Consider the following 22,924-nt stretch of genomic DNA (forward strand, 5'->3'; position numbering starts at 1 on the left):
AAATTTTTTTTTTAACGTTTTTAGTTCTTTTATTTATTTATTTATTTATTTATTTATTTATTTATTTATTTATTTAATTTCTTTTTGGCTCTGTTGGCTCTGCGCGCACGCGCGTGTGTGTGTGTGTGTGTGTGTGTGTGTGTGTGTTGGTGGGGGGTGGGGTACAGCCAGAAAGCTTTACTAAGCTGGCCTTTCTTTCAAAGTCTTTTTAAGAAAATCTTTTGCCCTGGACGGTAATGCACTCAGTTGGAACCATTGCTCCAAATTCCCACTAAATGGGCCTCTGCTGCCACTCTGACACACACACACACGCACGCACACCCACACACACACATATGTAATCACTCACAACTGACCTTTCTGCTCCCCAGCACCAAACGGGGTTCTGCCCTTTGTACCCACCCCTTCTCTGGCCTACAGACCCCTGAAAGGGTTTTAAGGTTGTATGCAACATAAACCCACACCTGTGGCTGTAAAATGACTCACCTCCTGCTTGGGTTCACACTGCAAGCCCTATTATAGCACCGACCACACTCTACCACAATCAGACCGTAAGGTTAGAAGCTTCCCTATCATTAATGTCTACCACAGAGCCAGTGTCCATTCATTCATCAAGGCAATACTGAGCACTTACTATATGCCAGGCAAAGGGGGTGACAAAGGACTCACCCTGTCCTCAGGGAGTTTCCGCCAGCCCGGTGGGGGACTGACACGTGTGGCACTGGCTCTGCTGTTCCACGCTGACTGCGGGCAAGTGGTGGGAGCCAGGGGCAGGCAGCACACACCTGGCTAGGCCAGGAGTCCCCAGGAGGAGGCATTTGAGCTTGGGAGAATTTCAGCAGGCAGGGAAGTATGCGGGTGACAAGAGCATTCCAAACAGGAGACCAGAATGTGCAAAGGCCAAGGGGTGCACAGCTCACTGCTATGGAGCACGAGCTGGAGCCCCGAGTGATTGGAGGGGAGGAGCCTGGGGAAGAGGACGAAGCAGTGGTCAGGTGATTAGGGCGTTTAGTGCATGTGTGAGTGAATGAATGAATGACTCCTGGACACCTTTGATCACAAAGCTAATAACCTGGTCTTGGGACCAGACTTCTTCCCTGCTCCCGACAGGGGCTCAGCTTGGATTCAGGGATGTGTGCTGGGCTAGGATAGATCCCAGAGTGAACCAGGTGGTTTAGAGATGGGACAAGCCCCCATCCTGGGAGCCATGTGGGAAGAGGCTACAAGCAGAGGGGAGAGCCTGGCAGGCAGACAGGCAGACCTGGGTTCCAGTCCCAGCTCTCACACCTCGCAGGTGAGTGAGCTTGGGCAGGTGACTTGAGCTCTCTGAGCCTGGCCCCTCGTTCGATCCTGTCAGGGTGGTTGTAGGCACTAACACGTCTGAAGGTGCCCAGTGTGGGGCTGGGGGAAGGGCGCTGAATCTGAAGTTTTTACTGAATCTGGAATTCCAAGTTGACGTTACTGTGAGTTCAGAGCTTCACAGCTGCGTGACAAGGTGGAACTGGTGTCTTCAGATCTTTGAGCATCCAAGGCAGAGCTCGCTTCATGGGTGGGTGACGGGGGTCCTGTGTTCAGAAGGCCAGGTGCTTGGGTCTGCAAGCTCAGCAGTTGCTGTCTTGAAATTCTTAAGAATCTTCTCTTTGAATTTGCGTTTTGTAAGTGACGTTTGATGGGACCATGGGGCACACCCCAGGGACTTGGAGCCTCAGTTCATGCGTGTTCCTGTCTCCCTGCCTATTCCTTATACCCCGGCACCCTGGGACCCAGGCCTCTGCAACCCCCTGTCTGGGTGGCAACGGGTCAAGTCAGCCCAGCAGACACATCTCACTGTCCGCCTCCGCCCTCTGCAGGGCCTGGTGTAGGTACAGAGAAGGTGGGTCTGGTGCATACCCGTGGTGTCACAGGGCAGGGCGAGAAGACAACTGTCCTGCCTGGGCCGATACTGCCTGGTGCATTAGGTGGGTGACTTGGCAAGGGTCCCTTGCCCACCTGAATCTAGGTACTGAGTGCATCATGGCGCAGAGGTTAGGGGAGTTGGCGGTTGAAGTCGTGGATGGCCTGCCCACGATGGGTGGAGGCCGTGGCGAGTGGGAAGGGGAGACTGACTTCTGCCACCCCGGCCGGGGCCTTGCATTTTCACCTTGCATCGGGCCCTGCAAATTATGCAGCTAGCTCCGATGGCAAGGATCTGTGCTTTCATATTCCCCTCCTCAGCTCAGAGTCACAGACCTTGTGTGAGGTAGCCAGATGGTTCTGAGCGCGCTGGTGCAGTGAGGGGGTGAGAGGCGATCAGATCACCGTGTGGCAGCGTGCACAGCTGGCAAGGGGTGTCTAAGGGCTGAAAGCCAGCGCTTCCCAAGCTTTAATGTATTGGGTTGGCCAAAGAGTTTGTTCGGGATTTTCCTCCGATGTTACGGAAAAACCTGAACGAACTCTTTGGCCAACCCATAAATGAGAATCTCCTGGGATGTGGTTAAAGTGCAGATTCTGATTTGGGAGATCTGGGTGGGGCCCTAGGTTCTGCATGTCTAATGGGCTGCTGTTTCATGGACCACACTTTGAGTAGTGAAGTTCTAGAAGGCTTAACCTAGCAACGGCTCAGCCTCTGGACAGCCGTGACAGGCAGAGGGAAGGGACTGCCTTGGAGCTGAGCCCGAGCCACAGTCTAAGGACCTGCCAGCCACCCTCCGGCCCTGCCCTCACCCCCTCCGCCCATGTGGCTGTCAGCAGAGTAACCAGGAACTCGCCCATAAAGGGTCTCACTTGATCTTCACAACCTTGTCAGCTAGGGAGAAACAGCCTGCTTTTTTTTTTTTTTTTTTTTTTGCGGTACGCAGGCCTCTCACTGCTGTGGCCTCTCCTGTTGCGGAGCACAGGCTCCGGACGCGCAGGCTCACGGGCCCAGCCGCTCGGCGGCATGTGTGATCTTCCCGGACTGGGACACGAACCTGTGTCCCCTGCATCGGCAGGCGGACTCTCAACCACTGAGCCACTAGGGAAGCCCAGAACAGCCTGTTTTAAGGATGGAGGTGCAGAGAGGCTGGAGGCCTTGCTCCAGGTTGCAGTTGGTAAGTGGCAGAGGTGGGTTTCAAACCCAGATCTGACCCCAGGACCTTCCCACTCTACCAGCATCACTGATCTTAAGTTTGGAGGCTGGCACAGCCGTGGCTGGAGCGGGTCCCTCTCCCTGACCCTGCGGGAGCCCGGGTTTGAAGTCTGAGGCCCGGGTCCCCGGGCCAGCCTCCTCCGCTCCCCAGGTGGTCGGTCACCTCTGCCTTCAGCCGCTCAATCTCAATCTCCCCATCCTCGATCTGCTGCCGCAGCTGCTTGGCCACCGTCTTCTCAGTCTCCACGATCTGCAGCAGATGCAAGTACTTCTGCATCAATGCCTCATGCTCCGTGGCCAGGGTCCGGTAGCTGTGGACAGAGGAACACAGCAGGTAAGCCACGGCCTCCTTGGCCCCCTGGAGATCCAACTAGAAGTGGGGCTCCCCACAGACTGCACTTAGGAGAAGGTCCTGACTGCCAGACACAGTGCCCAAGGCCTTAACCTGGCTGCTGTGCTGCTACTGATCGCTCTGGCCCCTTCCCCAGCTCCCAACTCCCACCCTGACATCTGGTTCCTCCACCCGGTCTTGTTCTCACCTTGCCCGACCGCCCTCACCCTCTGGGCCTTTGCGCAGATAGATCTTCTGTCTGAAACATGCCTCCTCCCTCCTCTCCCTGGGCTAGCTCCATCCTCTTTCCCAGAGTAGGTCCTAGTTGAAATGTCATTTCCAAGAAGTCTTCCCTCCCCCCTCCCCCCATACTGTGTAGGGTGTTCCTGCAGTACTCCTGGGATGCTATTACCATAGCGCTGGCCAGACTGATTGGGGGTGTCCAGTTACTTTTGTTTCCCCAGGAGACCCTGCCTTCTCTGATGGCAGGGACTATGCCTGTGCTGCTTACTCCTGTCTGCCCAGGGCCTAGCCCAGTGAACATTTGTTGCATGGATGCAACTGAGTGAATGGATGACACACAGAGAGAGGCAAGTCAGGCACATACATTTCACTGGCTGGGAGACATCTGAAGAACCTGCGCAGTATACCTGGGTGCCAACTCATGCACCAAAGGCTGTTAGTGCTGTAGGAATCAGAAGAGGGGCCAGGCCAGCAACAAGGACCTGTAATCAGGGAAGACTTCCTGGAGGCGGAGCTCTCTCTCCCACCAGAATCGGAATCTAGGCCTTCGGACTCCAAACCCAGTGCTCTGGGCACATGCCCATCCAAGGGCAGCCTCGGGTGGAAGGCCTGTGCTGGGGGTAATTAGCAATGGGGCTGGATGGTTAGGTGGGGCCAGATCAGAGAGTACCCCAAAGGATCAGAGGGTAGAAGAAGTGGCCCCAGCCTTTGTGTAAATGAACACGTCTCAGATTCGCAGAGCATCACGACGAGGGGGAGGGCAGGAAGGTGGGACTTGGAAGATGAGCTGGGCCGGGGGCTGCCCAAGGTCACAGGCCTGGCTTCTCCCTGATACCCACAACACCTGCATTTGAAGGTGTCAGAGCTGGGGAGAAACCCGATCCTATAAATGGGGTCCAGTCTCAGAGGGCAGAGAGGCTGTGAAAGGGAATCTCACCATTCCAGAGAGGGGTGCCCACCTGGGCAGGGGCAGGAGACTTGTAAGGCACAGATTCGGAGGGCAGGTTCATTGGTCTCTGGGAGTGTCTGCAACGAAGTTTGGGGGCCGGGGTCTCCAGTGCCCCCTCTCCCTGGCCCCCATCTTTCCTCTCCCTTTTTGCTTCAGCCCAGGACCACCAGACAGGATCTCATAAGATTCCCCTCTGCCCACATCCTCGGCTCCTCCTCGCGCTCACCCTTGTCTTCCTTCCTGTGTCCCCCTCTCAGCAGTGGGCAGCCCCCCGTTTCCCACCTTCCAACCTCAGTGGGGCCTTGAAACATTTCTGGTGTCCCTGCCAGCTCCCCACTGACCCCAGAGCTTCGGCCCCCTTCAGCCTCATTCCTCACCACCCCCCACCCGCCCCCTCCTCTGCAGGCGGTCCTGCTCTGACATCACAGCCTGCATGATGTGCGATGCTGTTCCGTCACTTCCCGCCAGCCCCACGGCACGCCCACCCTCATCCTGTCTCAAATGCAGCATCCCTGCTCGGACCTAATCTGCCTGGCTCAGCCCCAGCTCCCACACCCACTAGCTGAGGGACCTTGGATAGGTCACTCAGCCTCTCTGTGCCTCAGGTTGCTCATCCATACAATGGGGATGATGACAGTCCATACCCTGCAGAGTTGCCGTGAGGATGAAATCGGTGGACACACATGAAGCTCTGTGCGGTGTGCCAGTGCTGTGGTAACTACCGTTTCCCTCCCCTCCACATCCCTAGACCCTGACCCCTCCTCAGGATTTCTGTGCATCAGATTCTGCCTAACAGCTCCACTGGCTCTTTCTCCTCAGCATACGCGAAGCCTCAAGTCACTCCCCACTTAGGATGAGGACGTGCCCTCGCCCTCCCCCACCCTCCCCTGAACTCCTGCCCCTCTTTTCCACCTTCAAGGTGAGGTTTGTTGGAAGAGCAACCGCACTCATCACCCGCATGGTCCCTCTTCCCCGTCACCCCTCAGCCCTCGGCGGGCTGGCGTTTGGCCCCAGCACCCACAGGAACTGGGTCCCTCTCTGGGGTCACCAACTATCTCCCACTTAAATTCAGGGGACACTTTTCAGTCTGGAATCTACTGACATGACCTTCCAGGTACCCTGGATGTGGCTAGTCAGGGGGTTGCCAGTTTAGGGACACTGGCTTTTGTCACAGACTCAGAAGCTGTGTTACACAAGTTCTTTAAGTCCCTGTGACCCTCATGGCAAAATGGGACAATGAGAGCTTCCCTACAAACCCCCAGGTTTGAGGTGAGGAGGCCAGGAGGCCGAGGGTGGGAAACAGCTTTGCTCTATGAAAGAGGCTGTGAGGCAAAGTCGTAGGCAGTGGTCCTCTGATGGTGTCAGAGAAGGAGGCTGCCCAGCTGTGCCCTGAAGGTGGGAGGGTGTGGCAGGGCAGGGCTGGAGACAGCCCAGCAGGAGGATGACAGGAGCAGAGGGCGGGCAGCGGACCTGGAGGATGTGCCTGAAGAAAAAACCTGATCCGAAAATCAAAGCTCCATGCTTCTCTCCCACCCCCTTCTAAAGATATATAACAAGCTATAAGAGAGAATTCTTCGGTCTGCAATACTACTGGGTTAAAATGAGGATTTTTGTGCATCTCTTATTATAATGAATTTAAACCAGAATTATCAGGTTTTAATGTTTTCCCAACTTCCCAAGAGGCTTAATTGTCTTTACTTGCAAAGGAACGTCAACTGAGAGTATGAAGGAATCCATTTTCACACCACCTCATCTCTCCTCGCTCCACGGGTGTGAAAATTCGGAGCCTTCAGTAGTTTGTTTTTAGCGATGGCACTCGCCCTGGTGCTTCAAAACGGGGACGCAGAGTCTCATCTGCAGGACAGTTTGGTCTGTTTGCACCTCCCTTTCTTCCCTTCTCCGGCCCTCTCTGCCTGCCTCCCTCCCTCCCCACTCCGTCTCCCCCTGTTCTCCGTTCTTCTCTTTCCCCTCCCCCCTCTCATCAATACAGATTTATTGAGCACCTCTTTGTGCAGCACTGTCTCTTTTTAAAATTTTTATTGAGTACAGTTGCTTTACAATGTTGTGTTAGTTTCTTGCTAAACAGCAAAGTGAATCAGCTCTACGTATACATATATCCCCACTTTTTTAGAGTTCCTTCCCATTTAAGTCACCACAGAGCACTGAGTAGAGTTCCCTGTGCTATACAGCAGGTCCTCATTAGTTATCTATTTTATACGTAGTATCAATAGTGTATATGTGTCAATCCCAATCTCCCGGTTCTTCCCACCCCCGCTTCTCCCCTTGGTATCCATACATTCACTCTCTACGTCTGTGTCTCTATTTCTGCCTTGCAAATAGGTTCATTTGTACCATTTTTCTAGATTCCACATATATGCGTTCACATAAGATATTTGTTTTTCTCTGTCTGACTTACTTCACTCTGTATGACAGTCTCTAGGTCTATCCACATCTCTGTGCAGCACTGAGTTTATAGATGCACAGATTCGCAGGGCTGGAAGGATACTCAGGAATCACGAAAGGTCAACTGCCTCATTTTATAAATAAAGAAACTGAGGCCCAGAGAGGGGAAGTGAGTTGCCCCCAAATAACAGTCAAGGAGCGTCAAAGCTGGAGCCGGAATCAGGCTCCAGTCCCTGAAGGGGACTCCCACATGGCTGTCTGGTTTGCATCTAGTTCTCCTCACTGAGATGCAGACCATAAGCCACACTCGGTGTTACATTGTATACATTGCTGTACATACACATACCACAGGGGCATCCCAGAATACTAGATTATTATGCATACGGTGGGAGAGTACATTGTATCTCTATACCTATTCATACACTATAGTGCTTATTTCTGTATATACCATGTATCTACTATGTATATGTAAATAAAAACTAAATTAGATACATGCAAGCATACCTACTACTCAATATTGCTGTGGAAGAGAGCCGGTCTCTCCCTTTACTCACACACACGCACATACTCTCATGACGTACACGATCTGAGGTTAAATAACGCTCAGAGCCTAGAGTCTGTCCTTTGGTCACACAGCCGGCTGCCTAGGGAAGAGCCTGTGGCTTCTATTGGCCCAGGAGGTGCCTGACAAGCTGAACCTGAGCCAGACTGGCTGGTGACAACTATTCTAGGGAAGGGGACACTGTTTCCCTTATTGGTGACCATCACTGGGACCCCCGTCCCAGCCCTAGGCCCAAAGGAGGACATTCCTCTGAGGCCAGTGGGTTGACTCAGACCCCTGGGCTTGACCAGGGAAGACAAACCATGTCCAACTGGCATGTCCCCCTGGCTTCCTAAAGGATGGTGAGTACCGAGAGGCTTTTGTTCAAAGGTAGGTGGTGTCACTTTGCCCAATGGCACCTCTTTTGGGGAAGAGCAGGTTTTTGGTTTGAGTTGCATCTACCTTACTTGGGAGTCACAGAGACCTAGACTGGGAGCCAGGATCTGGGGCACCCCAACTTCTACTCAGGAGCCCGCACCCCTGTGTGCCACTGGGTCTCACTGGCTACATCTGTCAAGTGGGCCTGAAGGGACCCACACACTGGGTGGTCATCAGGAGCAAATACACCGTGTGAAAGGGCTTCACAGACTCTAGAGGACTGTGCAGTGGACACAGGTACCCCCAGATGTGAACATTTGCTGTCAGGCAGGCTTGGAAGCACTTATGTCAAACATATAATTAAGATTTTATGGGCTACTTGGAACCAATCTCCAGTTTAGTGAGTTGCTTAAAGAATCATTGTCCTCTCTCTGTGGCAGGCAGAATTCTAAGATAGCCCCAAGATTTCCTGCCCTGGTTTCGAAGCCCTGCATAATCTCTGGGATGATGAATATGATGGGCTTTATTCCTCTTACTAGGCTATACTATATGGCATAGCTGACCTTAACATAAGGAGATTCTCTAGGTGGGCCTGACCCAATCACATGAGCCTTTGAAAATGGAGAGTTTTCTCTGGCTGGTTACAAAAGGGGAGGTCAGAGATTTGGGGCTGGAGAAGGGTTTGGTGAGCCGTTGTTGGCTTAAGGATGGTGGGGGCCACAGGGCAAGGAAGGCAGGACCTCGTGGAGCTGAGAGCCATCCCTAGCTGACGGCTAGCAGGGAAACAGGGACACCAGTCCTACAAGGAACTGACTCTTGCCAATGACAGGAGTGAGCTTGGAAGCAGAGATTTCTCCAGAACCTCGAGGTAAGAGCCCAGCTTGACTGACTCCTTGATTTCAGCCCATGGGTCTCTGTGCAGAGACCACAGCCAAGCCCAGACTTCTGACCTACAAAACTGAGCAATGGGCATGGTTTTAAGCTGCTAAGTTTGTAGGGGTTTTTTTTCGGCCGCAGCACATGGCATGTGGGATTTTAGTTCCTCGACCAGGGACCGAACTCACGCCCCCTGCAGTGGGAGCGTGGAGTCTTAACCACTGGACCTCCAGGGAAGTCCCTTAAGCTGCTAAGTTTGTGATCATTTGTTCTGCAGCAGTAGAGAACTAAAACACTCTAATAGAATTTATTTTAAAAATTTGAGGATTAATGCCCATATAATGGAAAGCACAGACCTTAAATATACAGTTTGATCCGGGTAGATAAATGCATACACCTTAATCGAGATAAAGAAAATTCCCATCACCCCAGGGAGTTCCCTCGTGCCCCTTCCCTGTCAATTCTCACCCCACAAGCAACTACTGTTTGGATTTCTATCACCACAGTTGAGTTCTGCCTGTTTTAGACTTTCATATAACAGGAATCAGGCAGCATGTACTATTTTGTGTCTGGCTCTTTTTACGCAGCCTATCGACTTTGAAATTCATCTGTTTTGTTACATATTATATATATATATATATATATATATTTTTAATAGATCTTTATTGGAGTATAATTGCTTCACAATACTGTGTTAGTTTCTGTTGTACACCAAAGTGAACCAACCATATGCATACATATGTCCCCATATCCCCTCCCTCTTGAGCCTCCCTCCCATTGGGTTCCTTTTTATTACTGAGTAGTCCATCGCATGGATGTATTAAGGTTCCTTTCTACATCTGTCTGTTGATAGACACCTTGGTTATTTCTAGTTTGGGGACTATTGTGCAAAAAGCTGCTAAGGACATTTGCATACACGATTTTTTGTAGATGTTTTTCGTTTCTCTTAGATAAATACTAAGAAGTGTAACTGCTGGGTCACAGAGTAGGTGTATGTTTCACTTTTAAAGGAAATGCCTAACAATTTTTCAAAGTGGTTGAACCACTTTATGCTCCCACTAGCATCATGTGACTTATGGTTACTCCACTCCCTCTCCAATATTTGCTACTGTCAGTCTTTTTCAATTCAGCCCTTGTAGATTCTACAGGTAGTGGTATCTCATTGTCTCTAGAAAATTTTGTTATGAATTGATTTTCGAAGTCAATGTAGTCCTGGTTATCCAGAATATATACCAAATTAGAATTCTATAATACCTCAACACTTACAAAGCCCCGTCACATAAATAATTTCATTTGGTTCTCAAAACAACCCTGCTATTGGTTCTAGTTTAGTGCTGGGAGCCTGAGGTCCAACTGCTTTCCCTGAATCTGGGCTCTTCCTGCGTGATTCCATTCTCCACAATGCCAGCAATTTCCGCTCCAATCATAGCTCTGATCATGTTACTCCCCCGGTGTAAAACCTTCGATGGCTTCCCACTGTTCACAGAGGAAAGCTCAAACATCTCAGCTGGGTATTCAATATCGTTCTGATCTGGTTCCAGTCCAATGTCCAACCTCATCAACCTTCTGACACCCAAACTTTGTCTCTTCATTTTTCTTGGAATTGTCTTTCCTAGATCACTGCCTTTATTTAAGGCTTTTTGGGGGCTGGAGGAGGGGCTGAAGTGCCCATAGCTAAACTCATTAGATATGAGGCGCCAATCTCCCCTTTCAAGTCAAATGTCACCCTATTTCCAGATCCCCCAGATTCCCCCATTTTTCTGAAGATGTCTCCTATGGTGCCTTGTACTTACACCGCCTTCATGTACCAGAGCTATTTGCACATCTGTCTAGTGTCTTCCTGACTAGGCTGGGGTAGCCCTGGGGGAATACCTGTGTTGCATCCATCCCTGTCTGCCCAGTACCACACTCAGAGCCTGACTCTATTGATTCATAGGTGAGAACCTGGTCTCCATTACCTAGACTGGACACTCCTTGAGGATAGGGATGGAGGTGGCTTGACCTCAGTGTCAAGGTCAGTGCTATAGCCATAATAAATGGTTTCTGGTCAGCTGGCTTGATCCAAGGCTCAAGGAAGGACTCTGGTATCCATCTATCTATCCATCATCACCTGATGGATCCATCATCTACCCATCAACATTCATCATTGATTTATCATCCATCCATCCATCCATGCATCCGTCCTTCACATATAACTTCAACACTCATCCATTTATCATTCATTTACCCTCTATTCATCCATCATTCACCTTCCACATATAAACTCAACATCCAACCTCTATCCATTCATTCATCCTTGCATTCTTCCCATCTACACTGCTGAGAACTTGTCTATACCTTTATAAGGCCCTGGGGATGCAAAGAATCATACTTAGGCCCTGCCCGGAGGAGCTTACATTTTACCGGAAAGTAGACACAGGAACACACCATTATCCACTCAGCCAGAAAGATCTATTGCTCAAAGGGGTGAGTCTGGGTGTCCATCCCCCCTGACAGTACTTAGCTCTGCCAGGGGATTGTTACCTTGGGGGCCACACCCCAGCCCACAAGCCCATCATTTCCCCAAGACCCAGGAGGACTCAACGCAGTTGGAGCCCCCATTTTCTCTGCAGCATACACTCTCCTTTTGCTTTTCTCCCCACCTGGCCCAGTGAATCCCTCCAGAGAGGGGTACACATTGTTGGGAAAGACAGGAAGAGCAGGTCTAGAAGCCCTGAACATCCAAGCTCAGAGAGGTTTACAGAATTTCAGTTTACAGATGAGAAAACCAAGGCCCAGAGAAAAGACAGGACTAGTCCATTCCTGCAGCATCCGGGTTAGAACCCTGGTGGTCTTAGCCTTTGGTGGCTATAAAGCCCTGTAATCCAACCAAATTGTACTTGGTTCTCCTGGTATGAAAAAAGGAGCTCATCTGGTTGAAGGGGGCAGGAGGCTGTAACACTGCTCCTCAGGGCCCTTGGTTCCTTGTGCACCCCAGCGAGGCACGTCCCAGAGCTCCAGGGCTCTAAGGGCGGGCCTGTCAAGATGCCCTTCTTACAGCTTCCATCCTCCCCCCAACCTCCTCCTCCTCCATGCCTTCCCCTCCTGGGGTTTGAGTCTGCTCAGGACGGGGCCTTTGGGTGGGCGAGACATACCTGGCGTGAGCGATGGCTGCCACCCACTCGTCACAATCCCTGGCATCCTCTGTCCTCAGCTCCAAGGCTTTCTGGTTCTCGTGGCTGAAGTTAACCGTGAAATAATGCTGCACCAAGAAGAAGACAGCTCCAATTACCAGGGCGATCGGCACGGAACCGGCAGCATCTCCTGTTAACAACCTGGCTGTTTTGCAAAGCACTCATTGCCACATCTGCTAGGCAAGGATTCATTATTCGTGATCATCGGAATGCCATTCTATTTAGCGGTTTCAAACTCTATTAAGGCAGGCTTTGTACCATGGAACAGAACCTATGCTTAGGCTATTGTGAGAAGGAAGCAAACCCCACAAAGTCCTATTTGCCAACAAACTGCAAAAAAAGCCAGTTTTAAACCATCAGGTATGCTGGGAGAAAGGCAGAGAAAACACACCAAGAGAACATCCCCTTTGGGGACTGGGTATCAATTCAGGGCAGCATGCATTTAATTCACTCCACACAAATGTTTCAACACACTCTTCTAGGTCCTGGAGTTAGAGCAATGAGCAGATAGACCCGAGCAGAGCCCACTGGAAGCCAGCTCGTGTTGGGTGCAGGTGACCGACTTAGAGCTGGTCAAAGGTGGGGTCTGCTGCCCGAGCTCCCAGGGAAGCAGAGGGGCCAACGAGACACACACATCTGTGATATCATTCTATGAATGAAGACGTGTAAAGCTTAGAACAATGCCCGAAATATAGTAAGCACAAGTGTTTGCTATAATGAACGCAGTGCAACGATCACTACTGTCATGGAGGTAAGAAAAAGGGGCCCAGAGAAAGCCAGCCACTGATTCAGCCCAGGGAAAGCAGAAGGCCTTCCCAGAGGATGAGGCGTTGGTTGGTCCATGTTTTATTTCAGTTGATGGAAGAACGTGGGGAGAGCATGGACATCGAGAGCGCACAGCGTGCTTGGGGGTAGGAGGGCCCGTGCAGTGGGGTTAGGGAGGAGGCTGGGCAGGGGGCGGGGCCTGGGTGGTGGAGCTGAGTGGCGGGATGGGGTGGAGGAGAGCAGAAAGCCCAGGTTTCCGGCCGGAGCAACTAGGTGGGTGGGGATGCCATAGACTGGGGGAGGCATGGGCAGGATAAAGGGCAGGTGTCAGGGGGTCAGGGGTGGGGGGTGGACATGCAGACGCTGTGTGCCTGTAGGCCACGTCTCTGCGGGCTGCAGACAGGGGTCGGGGGTGTCAGACTCGGGGCGGAGAGGAAAGCTGGGAGCAGACTCAGCCAGAGAGAGGGTGCACAGGCAAAGTGCTGGGGGCCCCACGTGCGGAGGCCTCCTGGGTCTGATCCTGGTGAAACTAGGAGGAGAGAGGCAGTCAGTGAGGTGCAGAGAGGGCCCCCGAGGCCTGCCCATTCAGAAGATGCACCGCAGGCCACGGTGCGGTCTTGTGTCAGTGGGCGCTGTCCCTTGTCCCTCCGTCCCTCGGGGCCCAGGCAGCAGGGGACAGCAGCATGAGGCACGTAAACTTGTTTTTAGCTTCCGCTGACATGACTGTCTTTCTGTTAATTGTCGTTCTTGGAGGCAGCCAGAAGTGTGTGTGTGTGTGTGTGTGTGTGTGTGTGTGTGTTTTGCAGAGTCAATGTCTCTCACTTTTTTCCTAGGAAGCAAATAACTGGCTGTCCTCCCCCTGCGAGGGAGCAGGTGAAAGCCGGAGCTGCGATGGCCACCTAAGCACTTTCCCCATCTCTCGAGAGGTGGTGAACATGCAGATGCTTGTTTCCCGTGATCTCATTTATTCCCATATTCACCAGGTGGAACAGGTATTATCTGTTTACTGCAGAGGAACCTGAGGTGCAGAAAAGTCAAGCCACTTGCCTGAGCCCACATGGCTGGAAAGAAGAGGACCTGGAATAACATACGTTCCCTGGGTACCTCCCGTCCGCTCAGATCTTGGAGCTCCACTGCCAGCAACTGCCTGAGGATCTCACAAGGCTGTGGTCTAGCAGGTAAATGGGGTGTTTCTGGGGGTTCTGGTGAAATGCTATCAATATCCATCATTTCTAGGGACCAACAGTGACCCTGGGTACCATCAGAGCTCTTGAGACAGCCCCATAACCTCAGCTGGTGTTGGATCAGAGCTCTGACAGACCCCAGGTCACCCTTGAAAGCTGAACCACCCCTGGGCTTTCCCAGAGTTACAAGGATGTGCCGAGGCCAGAGGTGGGCCACTGCAGAGTGGCAGAGTGGACACCGGGCTCAAACTGGGGCCACTAGAGCTGCTGTGATGAGACCAGGACCACACCTTGGGCATTCTGCCCAACCAGAACTCCCTCAAAGCTTCTCAGAGTCTGGAGGACTCACTGAGAACAATACGTGGGCCTCAGCACGACCATGGGACAAGAGCTTAGCCACGTTTGCCAAAATGATGTGACCGTATGGGTTCATGTGTGTGCTGGCTGGACCCCTCTGCAGAACAGAAGCATTGTTCTGGAATCAGCCCTGGGGCACTCTAGAACTCTCCAGTCAAGACAGAGCCACATCTGAGGCCTCCCTGGGACACTGACGGGATCAGGACTCACACACTATATGTGATCAAGGATGTGGGATAAATTCAGAAATAAACCCAGGGGCCTCCTCCGGGAACCCACATTTCAAATGTGGAATCCTGACAGGCTCAGCTAGAGTTGCTGGAACATATCTGGAAATGCAACAGAAGCAGAAACCACCAATGGACCATCCTTGGCTTCATGAAAGAAGAAGCAAGACTTGGTGAAATTACTCCTGGAGCCTCACCAGGGCTGCAGGGATGGGCCCAGAACTCCACCTGGGGCCTCCACAGAGCTTCCCTAGACCTGAAGTGAGAGATGGATACCTTGACCTGGGGCTCCACCAGGAGTCCCAAGATGGATCCCGAAACCCTCTAAGCATCAAAATCAGACCCCTAGAATGATCCCAAACTACTCCAGGAGCCGTACCAGGTTCAGGGCAGAGCCTGGGGCTTCACCTGGGCTGCTAAGTATCTCCACCAGCGGGTCTCAACCCTGACTGTACATTGGGCTCTGCTGTCACTAGTCTGGGTGTGGCCTGTGTGTCCCTTGGTGATCCGAATGTGTGGTCAAGGTGGAGAGCCACTCGCTGGTCTAGACCTTCACCTGAGGCCTCAGCAGGTTAAGAGGGATGGATCCAGAAACTACACCTGTGACTGCCAAACTCCTAGGAAGGGACTCAGAAATCACACCTAGGGTTGTGCCGAGACCAGAGTCATGTTCAGGTCCTTATCTTGGCTGGAGGAAATGTTCTAGAAGCACACCTGTGGCCTCACCTGGGTTCGAGGTACTATCCTTAGAATTGGGGCCTCACCAGGCTGAGATCCTGGGCTTCAGCTCAGGCCTGGTCCCCAGGATGCCCCCTCCCTGCCCTGTATCTCCTGACCACTAACAGACTGCTGCTGCCCCATGCCTGTGTGGGCTGGATCTACGTCCCCTCCTGCCTCAGGATGGGCCTTTGTTTCCAAAGTCCCAAGTGCCTGTATGGTAATAAACTTCTATCTAGGACAGCTAAAGCAGACCTGAGCCTCTGCGGGCTGGGGAGGTAGGCTTGGAACCCTGCCTGCTTGGCCTTCCCCTTGCCTTCTGCCTGTCCCAGCCAGCTGGCAGGGCTGCGGCACCTCCACAGGACGGAGAACATTGGGAAACCACTGAGAGGTACGGTGACCAACCATCCCAGTTTGCCTGGGACTGAGGTGTTTCCGCGGGCACAGGACTTTCAACGCTAAGACCAAGACAGTCCCGAGCAAACCGGGATGCTTGGTCACCCTACAAAAGGTGGAGGAGGGGCTTCCCTGGTGGCGCAGTGGTTGAGAATCTGCCTGCTAATGCAGGGAACACGGGTTCGAGCCCTGGTCCGGGAAGATCCCACAGGCCGCGGAGCAACTAGGCCCGTGAGCCACAACTACTGAGCCTGCGCGTCTGGAGCCTGTGCTCCGCAACAAGAGAGGCCGCGATAGTGAGAGGCCCGCGCACCGCGATGAAGAGTGGCCCCGCTCGCCACAACTAGAGAAAGCCCTCGCACAGAAACGAAGATCCAACACAGCTAGGTGGAAGTCCCAATAGCCGGGTCTGGGTCTGGCTCTGCTGCTCAGAGCCAGGGATTCTGGGCAACCTCTGCATCTCCCTCTGGCCAATGGGCATGACACTAACACTTGCCTTGGTCAGCTACACACAAGTGGCCTCAATCATGAAAAATCAAGTTCTCTCCACCTTTAACTCTCTACCTGAATGATATCTCATTCGTGAATTCAACCCATATTTTTCAGTTCCCACTATAACCCAGACACTGTCCACCTCATGGTAATCAATGACACACACGAAAGCCCACGGGGCTGAATGCTTTCTGCAGGGTACGGGCACTCCACATCATCGGGTCTTAGTGTATCTCTTTCTGCTCCTTCTGGACTGTCAGACGTGCTGCCCCCGACCTTCCCCATCAAAGCCATTACCCACTTGTAATGATTTATTTTTTTCCCCGCTTCTGGGATGCCGAGTGGCATGCGGGATCTTCATTCCCCGACCAGGGATGGAACCCGCGCCCCCTGCAATGGAAGCTCAGAGTCTTAACCACTGGACCATCAAGGAAGTTCTGTAATGACATTTTACTGTCTTTCCTACCACAGCAGAGAGTCTCAATCTGGGCTGCACATTAGGGATACCTGGGAATCTAAGAAAACACGGATGCTTGAGCCCCCTTCTCAGACACATTAAAGCAGAACGTGGGAGAAGGGGAACAGGGAGAGAACACGATTCAGGCACTGGTATTTTTCAAAGCCCCCCAGTTGGTTCCAGCTTTCACCCAGTGCTGGGAACCCCTAAGAGGGAGCAATGTCTGCAGCAGAAGCACCTCTTCCCCTCCCCCCATCCCCCCATGTTCTCCTAGAGATGCACGGTCCTGGAGCCGATGCCTGGAGCCGCCATAGATACCATGCAGCCAGGAGTTCCCAGTTATTTGGAAGTGACACAGACAGACCAAATGAATGAGCTGTGTGTGCTGAACTCTAAGTACAAATGACAAAGAAGGAAGTGGAAGTGTCTCAGAGAAAAGCGGAGATGGGAGACCTGGTAACTAGAGTGGGAGTTGGGGAAGGTGGGGCAGAGAGACATGGTTCCCGGTCCAGGCCTTAGAGACCCAGACACGTGTTTTCTCCTTGGGTTTCATTAATTATCACTGTAACTATTCTAAGAGCCCTCCTTAAGCAAAAACCTTAAGCTGCTTTGAATGGGCTCCTGTTCCTTTCAAATAAATGATTCCTGATCAAGAATATCCCCAGAGCCTGGCACTGTTCCTCGGCCTGGGCGTGGAATAGCCTTCATTTGCTGAATGGGTGACTGAATGCATTTGTCAGCATGGCATGCGAACCCGGCTTATTCATTAATTGATTAATAGCAAAAGCCACAAAGCAGGTGGCATTGAATCTGCTTCTCAGGCCTGGGCAAGTGAGCTGGCTGGAAGGGTGTGGGCACTGGCTTTTCATGAACGAGGCTTATATCTCTTCAGAGAGAGGAGGCCCACTCACCTCATAAAGGCACTGAACAGTCCTGCAATGTAGGAACTTCTTCCAGAACTTATCCCACCATGGAACACTTTTGTTTTCATTTTTGGGAAGATCTACCAACATTCCAGAAAACCAGTGTTCCGGGGACTTTGGGACCCTGGAGTTGTGGCACATGCCAGGCTTTGGAATCGCCTGGGTTTAAATTTATTATTTATTATTTAGCTTCCGTGTCTCCAGTGTGTCTCTTCACTTCTGTGGACTTGTTTTCTCTTTCACAAAAAGGGGAGGCTATTTCCCATCTCACAGGGTTCTGTAGAATAGATGATGTTGTGAAAGCTCCTGGTCCATAAAAGGGCTCATGATGGTTTTTAAACTAACTGAATCATTTGCAAAGTCAAAGAGATGGGTCTAATCAACCTATCAGTGGACAATTACTAGGAAAACCACATACATGTGCATTCACATGCGTGTGTACAAATAGTGTTCCCCCTAACATTCATGTTTGTCAGAATCTGTCAAGAAGACCTTATGTGAAAATATGTGGAATCTAAAAAAAATGGTATAAATGAACCTGTTTACAAAACAGAAACAGAGTCACAGATGTAGGAAACAAACTTATGGTTACAAGCGGGGACAGGTTGGGGGGGGATAAATTGGGAGACTGGGATTGACATATACACACTACTATGTATAAAAGAGATAACCAACAAGGACCTACTGTATAGCACAGGGAACTCTACCCAATACTCTGTAATGGCCTATAAGGAAAAAGAATCTAAAAAAGAGTGGATATATGTATATGTGTAACTGACTCACTTTGCTGTACACCTGAAACTAACACAACATTGTAAATGAACTCTACTCCAACACAACTTTAAGAAAAAGACCTTCTTTGAAAATAGGGTCTTTACAGATGTAATCAAGGTAAGATGAAGTCATACCAGATTAATAAGAAGAGGCCTTAATATATAAAAAGAGGGAAATGTGGACACAGACACACAGGGGAGAAAGCCACGTGAAGAGGGAGGTGAGACTGGAGAGATGCATCTACAAGGCAAGGAACACCAAGGACTGCTGGCAGCCATCAGGAGCTAGGAGAGGCAAGGGAAGATTCTTCCCTCGAGACTTCAGAGGGACCATGGCCCTGCAGGCATCTTGGTTTCAGACTTTTAGTCTCTGGAGCTGTGAGAGAATAAATTTCTGTTGTTTTAAACTAACCCCCCTCAAAAAAACAAAACCAAACCAATCCATATGCACATGCACACACACAGGAGGCATGGGAGAGGCTCAGAAACTGGAGTCATAGCTGTGCCAAGATCGAAGGATGATTACGAATCAGCAGTTTGGGGCATTCCTTCCATCACCTTCAGCTCCTATTTCTTTCTCATTTCTGATATTCAACTGGTCACCAGGGTCTCTGCTCTGGATATCTTTGGAACTCTGCCTTCTGCCATCCTCACTGCCGTGCTTGCTTCCAGGCTTCCTCATCTCCCACCCGGGCCATTAAACTGCCCCCCTCTGGTCTCCCTGCCCCTGGTCTTGCCCCCTCTGATTCACCCTGTTTGACCAGAATCCAGACCCACTGTCCTGTCTGGGCCCCTGCTTGCTGTCTCCTCCAAGAGGGAGGTGGGCTGGGGTCAGCTGCAGGATGGATGTCATCACTCTGGGTCGACCCCACCCCTTCCACTTAGTAGGTCCACTCTGGTGGCCTGGTCAGACAGGGTCAGCTTCTCCCCCACTGGGTCCTGGCTCCTTCCTCCTGGTCCATCTTTGGGACCACAGTCCCAGATGGCCCTGGCCTGGCAGTCCTCTGTGTCCCATGCTCCCAAAGTCCCAGTGCAGAGGGGACAGTGCCAGAGGGAACCTGAAGGGGCCTTAGCGGTGTGTGTGTGTGTGTGTGTGTGTGTGTGTGTGTGTGCGTGCGTGTGTGTGTGTAGATGCTCTGGCTGGAGTCTATCTCTCCCTCTATAAGGGGCTATCCATCCAGGCTCCCCATCACCTGAGGTCCCTGTCTACCTCTCACCGCTGAGATCCCAGGGGAAGCCTGTCTGCTCTCTGGCTCTCACAGGAGAGATCCCACTCTTATCTGGGCCGGGCCACCCTGGGAGTGTGTTCTGCCCTCTCTCAGGGCTTCTGCAGCACCGTGCACAGTTCTCAGCATTGCTCCCTTCCCGCTCTGGCTGCACCAGCCTCATGCTGGCCACACAGAGGGGCTTCACTGGGCACAGTATGTCCCAAATGGCCCTGCTCAACAGAAGTATTGGCTTCGAGCAGGCCCACTGGTGCTCCCACACCAATCCAGAAAAGACCTACCTATCCTGCCCTATAGCTGTGGCTCAGCTGGTATGGCTCCACACAGGGTCTGGACACCCCACTTCATGACATTCTTCCCCCCTGCTCTGAGTGGCCTTGCTTCACCGACCTCTGCCTCTGGGTTCTCAAGTCTTGGCCTTCCCAGGGCCTGGTTACTGCACCGTGACCTCTGCTCTGACCCGGGGATGAGCTCCTGTCTCAGACCCCAGTCTCCTATGGGCTCCTAAGAGTCCCAGGGCTGAGAGCTGCTGCCAGGGACTGACCTCCTGGACACCTTATCATTCGCTTGCTTCTACTCCCTGCCTACCCCCTGGGGACAGGAACAGAGGTGGGAGAAGAGACAGGAATGTCAGAGCTGAAGAGCCCAGTGAAAGTCCCTCCCTCCCAGAGTCAGCCTTGAACTAGGCAGTGCTTGACCAGCGGCCTGGGGGACTGTGTCATCCTCCAAGCTTCTGCTGCTGAATGGTCCGTGTTTCCATGTACATTACTCCAGACCCCATGAGCCACAGCCACAGATGTCATGCTTGGCTGGTCCTGCACGAACACCTTTCAATCTGTCGTCACAAGTCAACAAGCCTGCCTTTCCCCCTCCCACCAACAGCCTCTCTAAACGTTTGCTGAAAGAAGGAATGAATTCCAGTCTGGACATGCCTGCCTTTCACCTTCTGTTAGAAATGACCTATGCACAAAGGTGTTTATTAATTGCAGCTCTGTTTGTAATTTAAAAAAGACTAAAAATTACCCAAATGTCCCTCAAGAGGAGATTAGCTAAATTAACTACAGCACATCCATACAGTGGAATACTATGCAGCTGTAAAAAAAAGATGAGGACGATCCATATACTTATAGAGAACTATCTCCACAATATAGTGAGAAAAACAGGTATAGAATAGTGTTTGTAGTACGTTACCACTTGTATAATTATACAGATGTGCATATATATGGCCATAGATCTATACATCTTTGCATATATTTGCATATATAATGTCTCTGGAAGAATGCATAAGCAACTGGTAACATCAAAATCCTTTGGAGAGGGGCTTCCCTGGTGGCGCAGTGGTTGAGAGTCCGCCTGCCGATGCAGGGGATGCGGGTTCGTGCCCCAGTCCGGGAAGATCACACATGCCGCGGAGCAGCTGGGCCCATGAGCCATGGCCGCTGGGCCTGCACGTCCGGAGCCTGTGCTCCGCAACGGGAGAGGCCACAGCAGTGAGAGGCCCGCGAACCACAAAAAAAAAAAAAAAAAAAATCCTTTGGAGAGGAGAACTGGATTGCTGGGGTAGCAACAGAAACGAGCATTGTCAGTGTACACTTCTTTGTAACTTCTGAATGCCGAACCATCGTAATATATTACCAATTCTAAAATTTTATCTACCTATTTATTTATTTATTTTTGGCCATGCCACATGGCATGTGGGGATCTTAGTTCCCTGACCAGGGATCCAACCTGTGCCCCCGGCATTGAGAGCGTGGAGTTTTAAACACCAGACCTCCAAGGAAGTCCCAATTCTAAAATTTTAAAATAAAAGGCAGTGGCTGTTTGAGAGGCCCAGCCGGCCATCCACTCCCCAGGTTCTCCAACCTGCACCCTGCACCCCTGGTCACCAGGACACTCCTCTTTTGGACCCTATCGGTGCAGCGTCCTGGAGAGTGATCTCCACCAAACATGCTTAGCCTGCCCTGAGAGCCCACGGGAGCCACTGATGGGGTGGGCCCCTGTTTTTGCAGTGATTCTGCCCTGGAGATCGTCATCACTACCCCACTGGTCCCCCTTATGAAAGCCCCTGGATATACAAGCGATCTTGCTTGAGGAAGTGCACCACGTCTTTCCAGGAGGCAATGGGTGTCCCATAACCAGCTTGTTTCCCTTTTCTGTCCAGGCTACCAGGAAGTTCTCAGATGTAATTACTTACTTGCCTCTCCTCACCTGTGCCCACACCTTATGGGCTTTCCTTTTGGAACACCAGCCCTTCCCCCAGGTCCCCAAAGCCTGTGGATCTGACCAGAGGTGAGGGGAGACCAGGTGACAACCAGTGTGGCCAGAGGGCAGGTAAGGCCCCTTGCGGGAGAAAGAGGGTAAAAGGGCAGCAGCAGGCTCGGGGCAAGGCGAGTGGGCAGGCACAGAATGCTGCGTGATTGACGAGGTGCTTCCAAACCACTTCACTCATTTCTTGAGTGTGGCTAAGAGTCTAAGAGAATTAAATAAAGTTGGTTATATTTTACTCATATAGTCTGACAGAGGAAAAGTCAATCTAGATCAAGCTTGTCTGAATTTCTAGATGGGTTTCTGGAATACTGGCTAAGGTTGCTAAAAATTCATTCATTCACTCTTCTAAAATGAATTTTATTTTAAGGTCTGAGTTAGATTTTCCAAGTCGAAAAAAAAAATCAAAATTCAGCTAGGAAGTATCTTCTTGAAAAGAATTCTCTCTTTTTTTCAGGGCAAAGAAGTTGCATTAGCCTTGCTGGATTCGTAAGATCTGCTCTTTAAGTATAAATTGCTGGATTTAACAGTTGGCCTGGATGTCCACTGACCTGAACAATCTAGAACAAGGAGGGCTGACATTTATTAGCAGTGACAGCTCGGGGTCTGGCACAACACAGACACTCAGGTATCTGTTGGGAGATGAGCTCCCTCTATCTGAGCTTTATCTGCCAAATGGGGATTCTCTCTCCCCTGTGTAGAACTGCAGTAACAGCAGCGTTACTTTGGTGGTTATGGGAAATGCTAAGCCTGAAAAGGACTTTGTAATCTGTAAGCTGCAAAGGTGCTCCATCTGAGTGGTGGCTGGAGGAGAAGGTATGGTAGGACAGTGCCTGGTGCTTTCAAGGGATGAGAACTTGACACTCCCTGCCGCTGCCCACAGAGCCCAGGCGGTGGGAAGCCCCAGAGGCTGTGGGGTGCATCCTGGGCATGCAGGAGCTAGGGATGGTTTTTGTAGCACAGCGCAAGCCCAGGTTTCAGTGACATGGTGACGCAGTGACCGGCTGGGATGGGAGTGGAGGGGGGACCTTCAGTGCTCGGCACTCCCCCAATTCAGGCCCCTTTTACTGCTCAGTTCTACAGCCTCCTCCGACCTGACCTCCTGCCACCAGATGGGTCATCCTTCTGTCTCTCCTCACCCT

At 51.5% G+C, this 22,924-nt stretch overlaps 1 protein-coding gene across 1 annotated transcript in view; it reads right to left on the reverse strand.

Moving 5' to 3' along the window:
- RASGRF1 (Ras protein specific guanine nucleotide releasing factor 1) overlaps nucleotides 1–22,924 on the reverse strand; it is a 104,917-nt gene that overhangs the window by 74,071 nt on the left and 7,922 nt on the right. The window contains exons 2-3 of the mRNA XM_081229514.1: nucleotides 11,962–12,068; nucleotides 3,270–3,417 (exon numbers count right to left, since the gene is read on the reverse strand). Coding sequence (XP_081085640.1) covers nucleotides 3,270–3,417; nucleotides 11,962–12,068 — 255 coding nt within the window. The remainder of the gene's footprint in view (nucleotides 1–3,269; nucleotides 3,418–11,961; nucleotides 12,069–22,924) is intronic.

The sequence above is a fragment of the Mesoplodon bidens genome (assembly GCF_964165515.1).
Source record: "Mesoplodon bidens genome assembly, chromosome: 3".
NCBI classification, from domain to species: Eukaryota; Metazoa; Chordata; class Mammalia; order Artiodactyla; family Ziphiidae; genus Mesoplodon; species Mesoplodon bidens.